The 17,787-nt window shown below is 35.6% G+C and overlaps 2 protein-coding genes across 2 annotated transcripts; both read right to left on the minus strand.

The window, feature by feature from the left end:
- Window positions 1–8,744: 8,744 nt before the first annotated feature.
- On the minus strand, window positions 8,745–11,147 carry LOC108295157 (olfactory receptor 5D14). The gene is made up of 2 exons (XM_017517198.2): window positions 11,105–11,147; window positions 8,745–10,079 (listed from the first exon to the last, which is right to left on the minus strand). The coding sequence occupies exon 2, from the start codon at window positions 10,050–10,052 to the stop codon at window positions 9,108–9,110; it is 945 nt and encodes a 314-aa protein (XP_017372687.1). The 5' UTR covers window positions 10,053–10,079; window positions 11,105–11,147; the 3' UTR covers window positions 8,745–9,107.
- Window positions 11,148–16,610: 5,463 nt separating this feature from the next.
- On the minus strand, window positions 16,611–17,555 carry LOC108295136 (olfactory receptor 5D13-like). The gene has a single exon (XM_017517178.1). It carries the CDS (start codon window positions 17,553–17,555, stop codon window positions 16,611–16,613), a length of 945 nt encoding a protein of 314 aa, XP_017372667.1.
- Between the last annotated feature and the right edge of the window lie 232 nt (window positions 17,556–17,787).

Consider the following 17,787-nt stretch of genomic DNA (forward strand, 5'->3'; position numbering starts at 1 on the left):
ATTCAAACCAACTGCAGAAATTTGCATAAGTAACAAGAAGCCAAATGCCAATCACCAAGATAATTGGGGAAATGTCTCTAGGGCATGTCAAAGACCTTTGTGGTAGCCCCTCCCATCACGGGCTCAGAGATTTAAGAGGGAAAAATGGCTTCATGGGCCAGGCCCAGATTCCCTCTGCTGTGTGCAGTCTAGGGACTTCGTGCCCTGAGTGCCAGTTTCTCCAGCCATGACTAAAAGGGGCCAAGGTACAGCTTGGGCTGTTGCTTCACAGGGTGGAAGCCCCAAACTTTAGCAGCATCCATATGATGTTGAGCCTGGAGGGGCACAGAAGTCAAGAATTGAGGTTTGGGAATCTCCACTTAGATTTCAGAGGATATATGGAAATGCCTGGATGCCCAGACAGAATTTTGCCATAGGGGTGGTGCCCTCATGGAGAATCACTGCTAGGGCAGTGGGGAAGGAAAATGTGGGGTCATAGCCTTTATACAGTGTGCCTAAGGGGGCACTGCCCAGTGGAGCTATAAGAAGGGGGCAACTGTCTCCCAGACCCCAGAATGGTAGCTCTACCAACAATTTGTAGTATGTTCCTGGAAAAGCCACAGATGCTCAGCACCAGCCCATGAAGGCAGCCAGGAGGGGTGCTATACCCTGCAAAGCCACAGGGATGGAGCTGCCCAAAACCATGGGAAAGCACCTTTTGCATCAGCATGACCTGGATTTGAGATATGGAGTCAAAAGAAATGATTTTGGAGCTTTAAGATTTGACTGCCTTGCTGGACTTTGGATGTTTCTAGGGCCTGTAGCCCCTTTGTTTTGCCCAATTTATCCCATTGGGAATGGCTGTCTTTACAGAATGCCTGTAGCCCCATTGTATCTAGGAAGTGATTAACTTGCTTTTGATTTTACAGACTCATAGGCTGAAGGGACTTGCTTTTTCTTGGATGAGACTTTGGACTGTGGACTTTTGAGTGAATACTGAATTGAGTTAAGACTTTGGGGGACTGTTGGGAAGGCATGATTGATTTTGAAATGTGAGGACATGAGATTTGGGAGGGGCCAGGGGAAACATGATGTGCTTTGGCTGTGTCCTCACCCAAATTTCATCTTGTATTCACACATGTTGTGGGAGGGACCAGGTGGGAGATAATTGAATCACGGCGGCTGGTCTTTTCCATGCTGTTCTCGTGATATTGAATAAGTTTCTTAAGATTTGATGATTCTAGAAGGGGAATTTCCCTGCACAAGCTCTCTTTCTGCCTGCCTCCATCTATGTAAGTTGTGACTTGCTTCTTGCTTCTCCTTGCCTTTCAACATGATTGTGAGGCCTCCTCACCATGTAGAATGGTAAGTTCATTAAACCTCTTTCGTTTTTTAATTGCCCAGTCTCTGGTACATCTTTATTAGCAGCATAAAAATGAACTAATACACATGTATAGTATACTGTATACACTCATATGGTAGAATGAAAACTTTTGTGAAATACATATTCATTTTGTTCTTAGTGTACTACCAAACTGTTATCACAAAATGCATCTTTCTTGAGAAAGAGTCATGATAGAAAAGCTGAAAATGATTCTATAAAAAAACATCATTGGCAGTACTGCCTTACATCATATAGACAACCCACTCACAAGAAAGTCGTTTAACTTATCTATTTACCTTATGCTTAGAGCAATAGGAGGTGTCTTCAAATGCTGATTTAAATTTAAAATAGTTGGAATTAATGTCATGGTCACTATCCATAAATTGATAATATAAATGGGAAGCATTAAGCTTTTAATGACACGTACTTAAACAGCATAAGACAATGCCATAACAATGAAATATAGAATTACCAAGTTTTAATACAATCAACCATTTTAAATTTAAAACAAATTTTATTATTATTTTAAGTAAGTTTCCTCAATGTGGAATAACATAAGATAGTCAATTATTACATAATTAAACTTGGGGAAGTCTGCACTATGTGCAAAGCCTTTTCAAATTCTGGTAACCTTCCCAGAATTTGAGAAGCATGAAGGAAAACATCTCTTCCAGAACATATGTGTTTATTGTTCAAGATTTACTAAATATCTAATTTTCTAAAAATTTTTTATTATATATTTTAAGTTCTGGGGTACATGTACAGATCATGCAGGTTTGTTACATAGGTATACATGTGCCATGTTTGTTTGCTGGATCCATCCCTAAATTTTTAAAATATTGTAATCTTTTTAAATTTTCTTGAGAAAAATATAATTATTGAGTAATATATTAAGTTATGAACTGTAATTTTTAATATGTATAAATATAAATGGGTTATTTGTAATTTTTTATATAAAAATTACATAATACCTTCAACTTTCCTTGAATATTGAAAATTCCTAAACTATATTCCTGGCATAATATGATGATTTATTATGTAAATCCTGTAATCAGTAATACAAATCAGTATTTTCAAAATAAAATAGTTTTTACATCATATGTTCATAGTGTGACGTTAACTATCAATAGCCCTAGCACTTAACATTTGTGCCTTTATTGTTAATTCCATATAGTGCTTTACCATTTGCCTAACTCCATAAAAATAACTTTGAAATACATCTTAATTAATTTTTTAGAGTATGCTCTTCGACTCAGGGTGTGCTAATTACCAATCCTTCTTCATTGCCTAAGAAATAATCAAATTAGAACAGATTGTACAGATAATCTAGTTTATTCTTTATTCTGGAGGCGACAAAGTAGAAAAAAAGGGAAACTTTGACTTTTCCATTGATAAGTATATAAAGATCAATCTACTCATCCATGACTAGAGCTCTGATCCTCAGACTCCTAGCCGTGAATCCCTTTACCTGACCCCAAATCTGCCCCATGATCTAGGTATAGATACTAACGTATTCCCTTCATTAATAACTATATTTCCATTAATAAGCCAACTAGAGACTCTACATGTATGAGAAATAGCCCAACAATAGTTAATTGCCTCAAAGATATACTAGAAAGCAGCATCAAGATGAAACACATGAGAATGGGATTTAAGAAAATCTTCTCACCCAGTAATAACTGCAGTAAGACTCTGACTTGCAAACTTCCCTTTTCTTCAGGGTCCTCTCTGTCTCTCTCTATCTCCATCTCTATTCCTCTTCTCTCCCTTCAAGACACTTTGGATTTCAGTTGTGTCCTTCTATTACCTATGAAAGAGAAGGACTAAAAACTTGAGGTAGTGCTGCAGTGTCAAGACATTTTATGAGAAAACACAAAACATTAATAGGAAAGAATTGTAAATTTTTTTTTTTTTTTTTGAGACAGAGTGTTGCTCTGTCGCCCAGGCTGGAGTGCAACAATGGCGTGATGTCAGCTCACTGCAATCTCCACCCCCTGGATTCAAGTGATTCTCTTGCCTCAGCCTCCTGAGTAGCTGGAATTGTAGGTGCCCGCCACTACATCTGGCTGTTTTGTTTTTTTTTTTTTTTTTTTTTTTTTTTTTTGTATTTTTAGTGGAGAAGTGTTTTCACCACAAAGGCTAGGCTGGTCTCAAACTCCTGACCTCAAATATTCTTCCCCCTCAGCCACCAAAGTGCTGGGATTACAAGCGTGAGTCACTGGGCCCAGCCAAATCATTAAATTACTCTAATTATAGTGCCCAACACCTCTCAGATCCTTTCATTCCTGTAATCTCTTTCTCTATTGTAATAAACACTATCTCTATTCACAACACCCAAGAAAGTTTTAGACCATCAAGAAAGACGTCGGGTTAAGTGTAAAACCAAGACACTCAATAGTCCTCTCTTCCCATACTCATGACTTTGAGTATTAAAGACAATCTCAAAAGACAGTCTATCAGAAACCCAGATATTCTAATTAGCACATTTCCCAATACTGCATTTCACTTCTCTAACGCATCTAAAACTTCATTTTAAACTAATATTACATTTTACACAATGAGCTTTGTGTACCAAATGCAACTATTAAATAGCTATTGAATGTTTCAATATTTGAGCCTAGGAAATATGGCAGATGAAATCTTCTTTTAACTAGTTTCCACCCCCTCTTCAAATTTAGGTGTAATTTTTGATCTTAGGGGTGGCATGCATTTCCTGTTATACAATCTTAATTAAAGCTGGTCCCTTCCCTTGTTTTTTCCACTAGAGAGTCTATTTCATCTCTATTTATTTCCATTTACATAAATACTTGTCTCTTCTACCTTGACTTTTCCTCCAAAACTTAACAGAAGCAAGGCAATACACATTCCTAAAATTCTCAAAGCTCTTCTGTTTCCCCATCCCAGGTACCAGTTTTTCATGGGTAGGTTGTTCAGGAGTCAGGCCTTCTGATACAATGTTTTGCAGAAAGAGAGCACCTTCTGCTCTTTGCACATTCACGCATATTTTTCAAGACCTGTTAAGTCCTCAGGGTGCATTTTCCTCCCCCGAAGTTGTTATATAGGTTAAAATTCATATCAATCTATCTTTAGAATCTCAAAGCAAACCTGCTGATGGCAAAGGTCGGAAGTTCCCAGGCCGTGAGTGACACATGCATTCTTATATCTGCAGTTACAACCTAGGAGACATGAACCCTAGAGACTACCTATTGTGCCAGTCTCCTGAGGTCACAAAAAAGACAATTAAAATTAATCACCATCTTCTGATGTAATTCTAATATACTACAAAACCTGCAGAAAAAAACTTACAAGAGTATTAGGAGCACTCCATATAAAACAATTTATATTTAAAAGTCCCCAGCCCTCTGATAACTCCTACATATTTCTATACTTATGAGAATATATATAATTTTAAGATAATTGTTATCAGATACTGATTGAGTGACTTCATATGTTGAAACATGGTCAGAGTGCATGGTATTGAAGAAGAACCCACTAAAAGCTAAAAGGGATTCAGGGTGATCTCTGGATCCCCTACAGAAATTGGCCCCAACATGGGGCCATCCTTTGCTGGCTGCAACATTGCTATCTCCTGAACTGCTGTAGCTGAGACCCTGGACCACTAAGGAAAGGCCTACAGAGGGCAGCATTTCTTCTGTCAGCTTGGTGGATCTCTGCTGTAGGGGCTGGTTGAGAAGAGCAATAAGACCCTGTCTTTTTTCTCTCTCTAAATTGTAATCGGCAGGAGAAAACATGTGTGAACTAGCTCTTCCATAAAAAGTGACTTTTGGTGTTCTTGTGAATATTCTTCATTTCTATTTGATACTTTTGATCTCAGAAATAGTCTGTTTTCTTTTGTCTTTTTCTTTTTGTGTCATTTGTCATAAGGAGAAGAACCATAAGGTAGCACACACTGATATAGGTCAGTCTGAAAAGACTGAGGAATGGAGGCACATGATTTTAAGTAGAATTTTCTTTGTCCAAACATGCCAAGCTCTCATGGTTTTTTTGAATCTCAACCTTGTTCCTTGGATTTGTGCTTGGAAATTCCCATCCCAGTATTGTCTGCCCAGTGTCACAGATTATCAGGTCAAAGATGGAAGGTGTCTCACATTCAGTGAAAGAGGAGAGACATGAGAGTGAATTTTTGGATCATGGAGGCTGCACTTTCTGCACTCGCTCCAGGAAGACCCCCTGTATCCCTAGTAAAGGTTTATTCTAATCCCAGTCAGTTACCTCCTGGTCTCTCCATAAAAATGTGCACACGAATGTTCATTGCAGCACTGTTTACAATAGCAAAGACCTGGAACCAATCCAAATGCCCATCGATGATAGGCTGGACAGGGAAAATGTGGCACATATACACCATGGAATATTATGCAGCCATCAAAAACAATGAGTTCGTGTCCTTTGTAGGGACATGGATGAACCTGGAAACCATCATTCTCAGCAAACTGACAGAAGAGCAGAAGATCAAACACCGCATGTTCTCACTCATAGGCAGGCGTTGAACAATGAGAACACATGGACACAGGGAGGGGAGCACTACACACTGGGGTCTGTTGGGGGGAAATAGGGGAGGGACTGTGGGGGGTTGGGAGTTGGGGAGAGATAGCAAGTGGTGAGATGCCAGAAGTAGGTGATGGGGAGGAAGGCAGCAAGTCACACTGCCACATGTGTACCTATGCAACAATCTTGCATGTTCTTCACATGTACCCCCAAACCTAAAATGCAATAAAATTAATTTAAAAAAAAATGCTTGTTGGATTAAGTCACCGTTGGACTATACACACCAGCGAAGATGCTAATTATCAATGGAAAAAAAGCAGATATTTTGAATTAGAGACTTCTATATTTTAAAAAAATGTAGAGAACTCTCATTTTAAACAATTGGCCTATTGGTATTTATGGGAAGATCAGATAGAATGAGGAGCTCAGAAAAGCATATGACTAGTCTAAAAAAAAAAATCTTAACAAAATAAAAGAACAAACAGCAGACCTAGAGCAAAAGTTGAAATCTGCTTCCACTATAAGTCCTCCTGCTCCACCCACTTACATCCCTTTTGATTCCCAGCTCCGTCCCTAACCAAGCAGAAAATCTGTTGGATCTCTGGGCCTCTGGTTTGAACACCTGGAAGCAGCTTTTTTCTCCAGTGATCTTACAGTTTCCTCTCTGGTGAACCGTCAATGCCTTCAGAGCATGGTGATTCTGCAGTATAGTGGAGGCCAAGAGGCCAAACAGTCCACTTCTGATTAGAGTGTTTTAATTTTTTAACTTATTTACATTCAGGGGTACACGTGCAAGTTTGTTTTAAAGGCAAATTGGTGTCACAGGCATTTGGTATACAGATTATTTTGTCACCCAGTTAATAAACATAATATCCGATAGGTAGTTTTTCATTCCTCGATTGGAGTGTTTTTAGCCTTTGAACCAAACATGCATGCCAAAACTGCACCTAACAAAATCGTCATTATATTCTTAACGTCATTAAATACCCAAACCATGTTTAAATTACTCCAGTTGTCTCAACAACATATTTTTCCAAGTTAGTTTGGATCAAGAGTCAAACAGATATGGGTGTTATAGCCAGTTTACTTTATTATGTAACCATTCTTTGTGTGAAAGCCTGTCTGTGTCTGTGTCTGTGTGTGTGTACGTGTGTACTCACATATGTGCAAGCTAGGTAATTTTTTGTGGGGGAAAATAATAATTATGCAGCACTCTATTTTGCTTAGTCCTTTATTTTGTGTCATTTTATTTATATCTGCATCAATTGTTTTAAACTAATGTTGAGATCAATGATATTTATTAGCTTAGGTTCATTCTTTTAGTTTCTTTTAACAAAGCAAAAATTTTTCATAGAAGGTTCTGGCTACTGTCTGTTGCAGTCTGTTGGGAAGCACATAACTGGTTGATGATAACTGTTTGTCCAACTTTTAGTGATGATCATTCTGATCTCTGGATTCAGGTTGTGTCAACTTAATTAGTTCATCTTAAAATTACCCACAAACACCCGCCTCTGAGGAAGGCAGCAAATCACACTGCCATGTGTGTACCTATGCAACAATCTTGTGTGTTCTTCACATGTACCCCAAAACCTAAAATGCAATAAAATAAATAAATGGAAAAAAATGTTTTACCCACAAACATTTTGCCTAATGATTTCTTGTCTGTTGAAATCATTACCTTTATTCAATTTTAAATGTGGAATTCCATGATTGTGATTGTCTAATTTCATCCTTATGCCCTTATGTTTTTATTTCTTCTGAATGTCACCTCATTAATTGGTAGATGATGCTGAAATGCAATTCACATAGGAGAAAAGAGAATATATATATATACAACTTTTATATATATATAATTTATATATATATACATAATTTAGTTATCTGTTTTCAGAGTAATGAATTAGTACGCTGATAATCATTGATATTAAACAATGGTTTATTCATTTCTTTTCTTTTTTAGTATCTAGATTTAAACATATATGAGGACTTTAAATCAATTGTAATCAGTATTCATTTTTATGTTTAAAAATTCTTTTTCTGACTACAAACCAGCATCAGCCATTTCAAATTGCTTCCTATAGTCTCTTTGAGGCAATCTGATTAGATGCTGATAGCATTCTAGCTCTCTGGAGCATTAAACTGCCCAAAGCTCATCTTGCCTATTTTCTACCCTAGACTTCAAATTAGCCATTTCTCCAAGAAGCCCTAGTTTTGTTTATAGGGAAAAGTTTTCTTTTTAGGGAAAATTTGCGGAATATTGCTTGAATTTTTATAGTATTTGTTACCAAATATTTGTGTTTATTTGGTCATTCACATAAAAGTTAGAAAAAAAAATTTGAAATATGATTTCTCAGTGTTCCCAGATTTAATGTTTATTTTCATTCATTTTGTATAAACTGGACTAGACAAAACTTGTAGATATCTCTGGACCTGATAATACTGGGCATGCTATATTTTGAGTAAGAGTATTCAAGTTCAGTCTACACATATTGAAATTATAGCATCGATTGTTCTTTCCAAGGGACACAAATAGTTTCTATTACCGCTCCTACAAACAGCCTCAGAAGTACTCGAGAATCCTAGATTTGGAGCCAACAGAGTTAAGTTCCTGTCTTAAATTAGCCACTTCGGCCATTCTAGGCTAGTTTCTTAAAGTTTTGATGGATCATCTATGGAATAGATATAATCGTGCTTGTCCTGTTTACTTCTCAACATAGGCTAACTGTTGTAAGAGCAAGGCTTCTTAGTCAAATAATTCACAAAACTTAAGGAATGGAGGTGTCAGAAAAGAATTATTCCCCTGATATCACACATTATATCCACACGTATCTCCTAAAAAGGACACAATGCTTCAGAGACACACAACACAAATAACTTCAAAGGCAAGGCATTTATTGCCAGACACATTAACAAATGAAAAAAAATTTTTTTTTTCTGGCGAGTTATCACCATTCTTCCAGTAACTTTATTCCACATGTTGAATAATCTATTATACTTTGCAGTATGTTTGAGGATTTGTTTTTTAAAAAACTTGAAGAAATCAATGCTTTGTGGATCAAAATTATGTAAAATTTATCCTGGAATTAAAGCTCCTTGGCTTCTTCAAAGGATTTGAATTTATCAATTCACATGTCACAATTTCATAATACCTCATACAAATATATGCTCTAGACTTTAGAAGTATTTTAGTCTCTGTTTGGGTTGTTCATTTAGATTGAAAACAACTTTTGAGATCGGTTCAGTGAAATGGAACTTTTGTGTGTATTAATTTCCGGAAAGCATCCTTCACGTCTTTGTTTCTTAGGCTGTAGATCAGAGGGTTTAGCATGGGGTTGACAACTGTGTAAAATACAGAGGCCACTTTTACTGTTTGCCGAGAGTTTTTGGAGTTGGGTACACAGTAAAGAGAGAGGATGGTCCCATGGAAGATGGTGATAGCAGTCAGGTGGGAGGCACAGGTGGAAAATGCTTTGTGGCGCCCACTGGCAGAGCGTATTTTTAGTACCGTCACAAAAATAAAAACATAGGAAGTGAGGATGATCAGTAGTGTACTCACCTCGTTGAAGGTGGCAAAGCCAAAAAGCAGCAGCTGAGGGATGAGTATATCAGAGCTAGAGACAGCGATGAGAGCGGTATACTCACAAAAGAAATGGTTGATCACATTAGGTCCAGAAAAGTTTAGCCGGAGAGCATAACAGAGGAGTACCAAGGGGCCAAACATGCCCCAGAGATATGACCCAGCCACCAGCAGGGCACAGAGCCTCTGTGACATGGCCACTGTATAAAGCAGAGGATTGCAGATGGCCACAAAGCGGTCATAGGCCATCACTGCCAGCAAGAAAGACTCTGTCACCACAGCAGTGCAGGACAGGAAGTATTGCATCATGCAGCTAACGTAGAAGATGCTTTTATCTGCCATTACCAAGTTCTCAAGCAGCTTGGGAGTGACAATGGAAGAGTAACAAAAATCAACAAAAGAGAGGTGACTCAGGAAAAAGTACATAGGAGTGTGAAATTTGGGGTTAATCTTGATGATTACTATCATCCCAAGGTTTCCTACTATGGTGATCACATACATGAGCAGAAACACAAGGAAGAGAGGAATCTGAAGCTCTGGGTAATCTGTGAAACCTAAGAGGGCAAAGTTGGGCTCCATGCTCAGATTTCTTAAAATCATCACCATAATTCCTTTCAATGGGCGGAATTGTTCCTGCCAAAGCAAAACATGGGGTGAGTAATAATGATGTCATGACTTTCTATGATTGAAAGAAAAAAACAAGAAGTAGCAGTTACTGGTTCTAGTTTTATCCAAGAAGAACATGTCTCATACAGGTAGCTGCTACTTCTATATCAAACCAAGCTGAGTCTTTGAAGTGTCTTTGCATTTTTATTAGACTTTCTGTTTTCATATATATATATATATATACACACTCACACACATATGTGTGCGTATGTGTATGTGTATACGGTAGTATATCCATCCATACATTAGCTAGTATCATAACATATGACATGCACATAACTTACAGGAAATTATTATACATATATATAATATATATATAAACTAATAAAGATTCTGTGAAAAATGTAAAATATTTACTTCAAACAACAACATACATTGATACTGTATTTGTTTGTATAGACAAATTGAATAAAATATTTAGAATATGTCTCTGTTCTAAGGATAAATGAAAATGTTGAAGAAATCTAGAAAAAGAGCACACTAATTCCACTTTTTACCAACTTTTATTCTATAAAGGCTTCTTCTCTCCTTGAATATCTTAGTTGCTGAGGGGTTGAGAAGGATATGGCCTACTTTTGATCTCTTAGTGAAGTGGGCATTTTATTGGGGTTTATGACTTAAGGGTTAGCATCTACTATAGCTCAGGTATTGCATTAAGTATCTTGCAAGAGTCTCAAGATTTATCAGGTGAAGGTTCTCTCAACCCTAACTGGTTTTCAATTGTATAAAAGTTTGCATACTAATTTAATATGAATATAAAGGAAATATGGATAAATATCCATTTCTAAGTAGCAAGTTTATACTATTCATCATGAGATAATTGTCAATGGATATGAGAACAAATATTCTCATTAGTGTTGACCTCATTTTTTAATGATATTGGGATCAGAATTGAATAACACAGTGATTTAACATTTAAAAAATCAAAGGCCCCAGTTACCATGTCAGAAAGACACTATTTTCAGTTTCATAGAAAACCCAGATAAACTTACCTACTACATACAAAGAAACAGGCTGCCACCCTCCTGTCTCTGCAGGCTAAGTATACCTGAGGCACCAAGACTCTTACATTTAACTTTATTGCCCAGGGACTCAAACTCTGGAGAATCACTAACAACTTACTCTTCCCAAGCATCAAAACAGGCAATTAAGGCAAATGCCAAGTCTCTTATGTCACATTTAGTGACTGGAGTTTTTTGAAATTACGCACACACAAAAAAAAATGCAGCATGAAATTAACTATCAGGCTTTGCTTACACATAATTAAAATTACAATAACACTTTAAGTGCTGCCTCATCTATTCCAAAATTTAGTGTGCCTTTTGGATTTTGGCCAAGTTACTCCAACTTACTTACAAAATCACCCAAATGTTTATCCATTTGGAGTGGATCCCACAAAAGAAAACTTGTAACAAACTCATTAAGCAAGCAAGCTGCTGTGCCATTTGTCCTCTGTGACACAGCATTATTATTATCCTTGAAGTATATTTATCAAGTAGGGTTGTTCAGGACTTTGGTTAGGCCTTTATAGTGAATTACATGTCAGACCTTTAGGATTTTAAAGAAAAGCAATAAGTCATTCTGTGCATAGTAGAATCTTGTGTAATGGAACCATTAAGAGCTGCTTTCTGTACTAGTGGAATTAGATTGTATGACCGTAGCTCATCTTACTCGCTTATTTTATGTCTATTTAGGCTGTTTCCATGTTTTGGTTTTTATAAGCAATACGAAACTGAACATTGTTGAACATCTCTTCTGATGTGAATGTGCTTGAGTTTCTTCAGAGCAGTTATTTGGCACAATTTTTCATGTCATAGGTTTCACAGAAACATTATTATATAATATATAAGGATAAACTGAAAATAGTTTGTTCTTTTTCAAATTTTAGCACCATTTTATTTACTTTATTTTTCTAATTAATTTTTATAGTTATCTTTATATTGTGGATATTAATATTTTGTCAGTTGAATATATTCCAAAATTTTTCTCTCATGCTCAGATTTCTCTTTTCCATGCGCTAATGGCATACATTTTAATTTTAATGTAGTTCCATGTGTTTTGTTTTCTACATCTTCAAAATGTTAGCCTACTCTGATATAAAGATATTATCCTTTGTAGCCTTAAGAGAAGCCAACTCTTATAAGAATTCTTTATGGAATCATTAATATGGAAGGCAAGAATACATTGCTTAGAGAGATATTTTCACTAATGTTTTGCACAGTTTTTACATATCTTTGATCCCTTTGCTTGTGAATTTTGCAAAATTATTACTGAACCATAAAAAAAATTGAGGCATTATACTTTAGAGATGCTGGTAGCATTGTATTAATATTTCCAATAAACAAAAATTATTAATAGATCAATGTCCAAAAACAATTTTGCCAATGTATACAAAATTATCCACAAGTATTCTGAAACTTAATCCAAGCTGCAGTAAACTTTTTTCCATCATGATGAACAAGAATCTGTCTAATCCAGAGATATTGTTAATAATTATACCCAGAACACTAATGTTTGGATTTCTGAGATTAGGTTATCCAAATAAACCAAAATTTTCTGAAATGTTAATTACAATATTGAAGAAACTTTTCAGATTTTCTGAAATCTGAATTAAGTTTGAAGGAAAAGGTTTCCAAATTGAACTTAACAGTTTTTAAAAATTAATCCCAAACCTAATTATGAGACATATTGTTAATAATGGAAGTACTGTTTTTGTGGTGCTGACAAATATAAAACAGTCAAAAAATTATAGAGTATCCAACTTTAGCTGAATGTTTAAAATTAGAAAAAGAAATGTTTCCACAGTACAATAATTAGCAGCACAAGCATTCATATAAAGAAGCATGGTCATCTTTGATTATATTACATCTGTTCTTTGGCTTTTAAAATATGAAATGGGAGCCATATTCTTTGAGGAGACGTCACCAGAAGTCTTACCTAGGTAAACAAGACATAATGCTAAACATTATCAATTTAGTCTGAAATTTTTATTTATTTCCATCTGTAGCTCATCCAGTATGTATTCATTGAAGGCTGAATTTTTAATGTACTTTTCTAAGCATTGGAGATACAAGAAAAAATAAAAACAGAACTTTTAACCATCTTGGAGCTTATCTTTACTGAGAGAAACAAGTAAAAAATTATTCCATGAATTTAAAATATCACCTGCAGCTATGAAAGAACATTAATTAGGCTAAGAGGACAGGGGTAACTGTCACATTATATTAGGTTGTCAAGGAAGGATTCTTGGCAACCTAGTATAACCTGTGTAGAAGGTGCTATTTGAATAGAAACATGTATACTTTCATAGAAATATTCTTATTAAAATTTCTTTTAATACCAAAATATTTTGAAGTATATTAACATCTGCAGAGATTCATTCACATTTTTGTACCTCATGCTACAAGTCTGTGAGTTCAGCATGGGGGTTAACAAGGCATAACATATAGAATTCACTTTCACATTTGCCTGTGAGCTTTTGAAGTTAGTGCACAAGAGAAGAAGGATGGTGGTAATGTGGGAAAAGGGTGAAGAACACTGATGTGCATTGGTAGAGAGTGACTTTTAGAGAAGTTGAAAGCTAAGAAGTGATGACTATGGGATTCCTTAATTTATTGAAATTGACTAAAGCAAAACAAACAAACAAGAAAATCACTATCCCGATGAACTGATCAATCTTAAATGGCAACAGAATATTTATTTTAAAATATGTTAACTGTGTATGCCCACAATAGGCAATACAATGAGAGAATGAGTGTCAGGGAACAGATTATATGCCCCGGTCTAACATCCTGCTGGATGGATGGGGCAAAGCTTGAGGGGCATGGTGACTGTATAATGCATAGGCCTTTCTCAACTCCTGTTCTACTAGTTTCCACTTGTCTTGTTCTGGAAAAACTTTGTCTGCAAAGATTTAAACAATGCAAAGAATTTATTTAAAAGGCAGAGTATGTATGTTAAGATGCATACAAGAATAATGAAAATTTTTTCTAATTTAAATGTTTTTTTAAGTGTTATTATGTTTTTAGAATTATTAAATTTGTATCACTAAAATCATGTTATTGCCAGTAGAAAATAGGATAAATAAAAATTTATTTTAAATGGGCTCTAGGGACTCTACACACAATTAGACATGAGTCTACACCAACAGGATTTTATCATATATGAGTACGCTGGTGTTACTGGCCCTTGGGTCCTCTCTGAATGTCAAAGATCTAAGGAAACATTATATATATATATGTGTGTGTGTGTGTGTGTATGTGTTTGTGTGTGTGTGTGTATCAAATATATATATCATATATATATCAAATATATATATTTGATTCCTTATTGATATATAAAAATATATATTTATTTGATTCCTTAAACATATATATATTACATTTCCTTATATATAAGGAAACATATATATAAATATATATTTCCATGTATATGGGATATATATAAGAAAAAAATGTGTTCATATATATATGTATATATATATATCAAGGTTCTAAGGAAACATTTTATATATATATACATACATATGTATGTATATATGTGTGTATATATATATATATACACATACGTATGTATATATATATATAATGTTTCCTTAGAGCCTTGATATTCAGAGAGGATCCAAGGACCAGTAATACCGGCATCACTTGAAAGTTTGCTAGAAATCCAGAATTCTCTGCACCAGAATGGACATTTACAAACAACACTCTCAGGTGATTTGCATGTATGTGAAGGTTTGAAAATCACTAGCTTTGATTACCCTTGATATAATGGAAAATCTAGTGATCTAAAAAGCTATCATAATGAATTAAAAATACATAAACATTTAATTTTTACTCAGTTTTTTGTATTGTTCTTTATTGCCTTCTTTCTTCTATTCATAAACTCAAGATCAAAGACAATTTATCCTTTCTCCATATACAAGACAATATAGCAATAAGTATGTAATAAGCACATTTATTATGAAGGATAATGATTGAGAATGCTTAATTTGTCATACATGTGTTGAAAGAGAGAGAGTAATGTTTTGCATCCTTTAATAGCACAAAACCATAGACACACACCAAGAAAACCACACAATCCAAGGTGAAATTAAAATTGAAAGTTTTCATTTTATTTCCCACAGCGAACAAACTTTGGATCTCATTATCTGGAAACTGTGTGATAGAATATATGAGTAATTGCTCAGAATTATGGTAAAGTTATCTGTGATCCATGGTGCACAGCTAAGAAAAATTAAGAATAAAAAGGTTTATTTTACATTTTATGGTTGTCTATTTGGTGGTATACTTTATTGTATAAGACGAAGTTGAAAGCTTTGTTTGATGTGAACAGGGTAACTCTGGGTTAACAATTACTGTTTAATCGCTAATGTAATATGAAGCAATAATACCAGTCTCACACAGTCCATATCCTGGGGAAACTTCTATAACACAAACCATGATTAGCAAGAGATAAATAGAGATAATATTTTGGCTTAAAAAGTGAAACATAGATTATATACTTATTTCTGAAATTTACCATAACTCAGTAAGTAGAATTTATAGAATCAAGTTTAACACATAAATTTGTGAGAATTGTGAGATTAACATTTTTAAAAATTTTTATCTTGTAATCTTTCAGGAACTTCACATAAAATCAGGATTTTTACTTGATATTCAGAGTTCATCATGTTTCACATCACTGCCTATGAAAGCACAGGAGGATGTTAGGGAGAAAAGAACAAAGAATTTGGTAGGATCTTAGAGACCATGTCCCAGCTTGTCATTACTTATTCTTAAACATGCACACCCCTATTCAGCTTTTAAGATTTCCTCCATAAGCCTGACATTCTTATTGCTAAACTAGAATTGAAGAATGTTTTTTAAAAAGCTGTTTACCATAGCAAAACATAAAACAAGGGATTTAGGTTTTATGATCTGACATTTACTTGTTATATAAATTCCTTAAGGCTGCCACAAAAAAATACCAAAAATTGGGAGTTTAAAACAGGTAAAATTACCTTCTTATAGTTCTCAAGATAGAAGTCTGAATCAAGGTGCTAGCAGGACCATACTGCCTCCGAAGGCAGTGGAGGAGTATTCTTCCTTGCTCCCTGGCTTGTAGCAGCAAAGCACCATCTCCCTCCATCTTCACATGACCTTCCTCCCTGTGTGTCTTCCTGTTGTCTTTCATTGTCTCTTAAAAGAACATCTTCATTAGATGTTCTTGGATTTAGGTCCTACTTTAATCCACTTAAGCTTATTATATTGACAAAGATCCTATTTCCAAAAAAGATTACTTCTGTGGTTCTGGGTGAACTTAAATAGCTTGGAAGATAACATTCAACCTTGTTATATTTTTTGCTAAAAACAGAAGTAAATGATCAAATAACTGGCTTCTTAATATAGAATTAAAAATCTGGCTGGTGAATCGACTAAATAATTTGAATTTTTCTTTACTAAAAGCATTGAACAAGCCTCAATATATACATGGAATTTATTTTTGGACCATAAATCTTTAACAAAATTGTGTTAAGTGATTCATTAACTTTCTAACACTCTCTCTCACATCTTTGTTCCTGAGGCTATAGATTAAAGGGTTCAACATGGGGATGATGACTGTATACAGCACAGAGCCTACTTTGACTATGAGCCATGAGTTTTTGGAGTTGGGTACACAATAAAGGAACAGGACAGTTCCGTGGAAAAAGGTGATGGCAGTCAGGTGGGAAGCACAGGTAGAGAAAGCTTTTTGGTGCCCAACAGCAGAAGGCATCTTTATAACAGAAATAAAGATGAAAATATAGGCAGTGAGGATGACTCCCAAGCTGCTCACCTCATTGAATATTGCAATGACAAAACAAAGCACTTGACTGATGGAGGGGTCAGAGCAGGAGACAGAGACAATGACAGAGTGCTCACAGACAAAATTTTTGATGATGTTAGACCCACGAAAAGATAATGACAAGAGGAAATAGGTGAGTGTCAGGGAAGAGATTATACCCCATGTGTAGGGCCCCACCACTAGTGATGCACAGAGCTTCTGGGACATGACAACCGTGTAGAGCAGAGGGTTACACACCGCCACATACCGATCATACGCCATCACTGCCAGCATGAATGTTTCTGCCACTGCACATATACAAGCCAAGAAGAATTGCATGATGCATCCTGTGAAGGAGATGGTTCTGTCTTCCACAACCAAGTTCTCCAGCAATTTGGGTGTAACTGTGGTGGAATAACAGAAATCGACAAAGGACAAATGGCTGAGGAAAAAGTACATGGGGGTGTGGAGTTTGGGGTTGATCTTGATGACCATGATCATGCCCAGGTTCCCCAGCACAGTGATGGTGTAGATGGTCAGGAAGACCAGGAACAGGGGCACCTGGAGGTCTGCATATTCTGAGAAGCCCAAGAGGATAAAGATGGCTCCAGAACTCTGATTTCCTTCAGCTAACAACATGATTATTGTTGGAGAAAATCTGAAATTATAATAAGTAATAATTACCTCCTATACATATAACATTTACCCATGTGTCAGACTTGGTGCTGAAACATTAAAACATATTGATTTAGATTTCCAAATAACACAATGAATTTTAAAATGAGTAGCCCCATTTTTTAATACATGAAACCTGAAGCATATATAAATTAAGAACTTGTATGAGATTAGACAGCTTTTTAGTGATGAGCTG

Source organism: Cebus imitator, unplaced genomic scaffold (genome assembly GCF_001604975.1).
Source record: "Cebus imitator isolate Cc_AM_T3 unplaced genomic scaffold, Cebus_imitator-1.0 Scaffold622, whole genome shotgun sequence".
Taxonomy (NCBI): domain Eukaryota; kingdom Metazoa; phylum Chordata; class Mammalia; order Primates; family Cebidae; genus Cebus; species Cebus imitator.

What these genes read in the sequence shown, in the direction of transcription:
- LOC108295136 (XM_017517178.1), bottom strand. Translation starts at nt 17,555, where the DNA reads ATGTTGTTAGCTGAAGGAAATCAGAGTTCTGGAGCCATCTTTATCCTC.
- LOC108295157 (XM_017517198.2), bottom strand. Translation starts at nt 10,052, where the DNA reads ATGGTGATGATTTTAAGAAATCTGAGCATGGAGCCCAACTTTGCCCTC.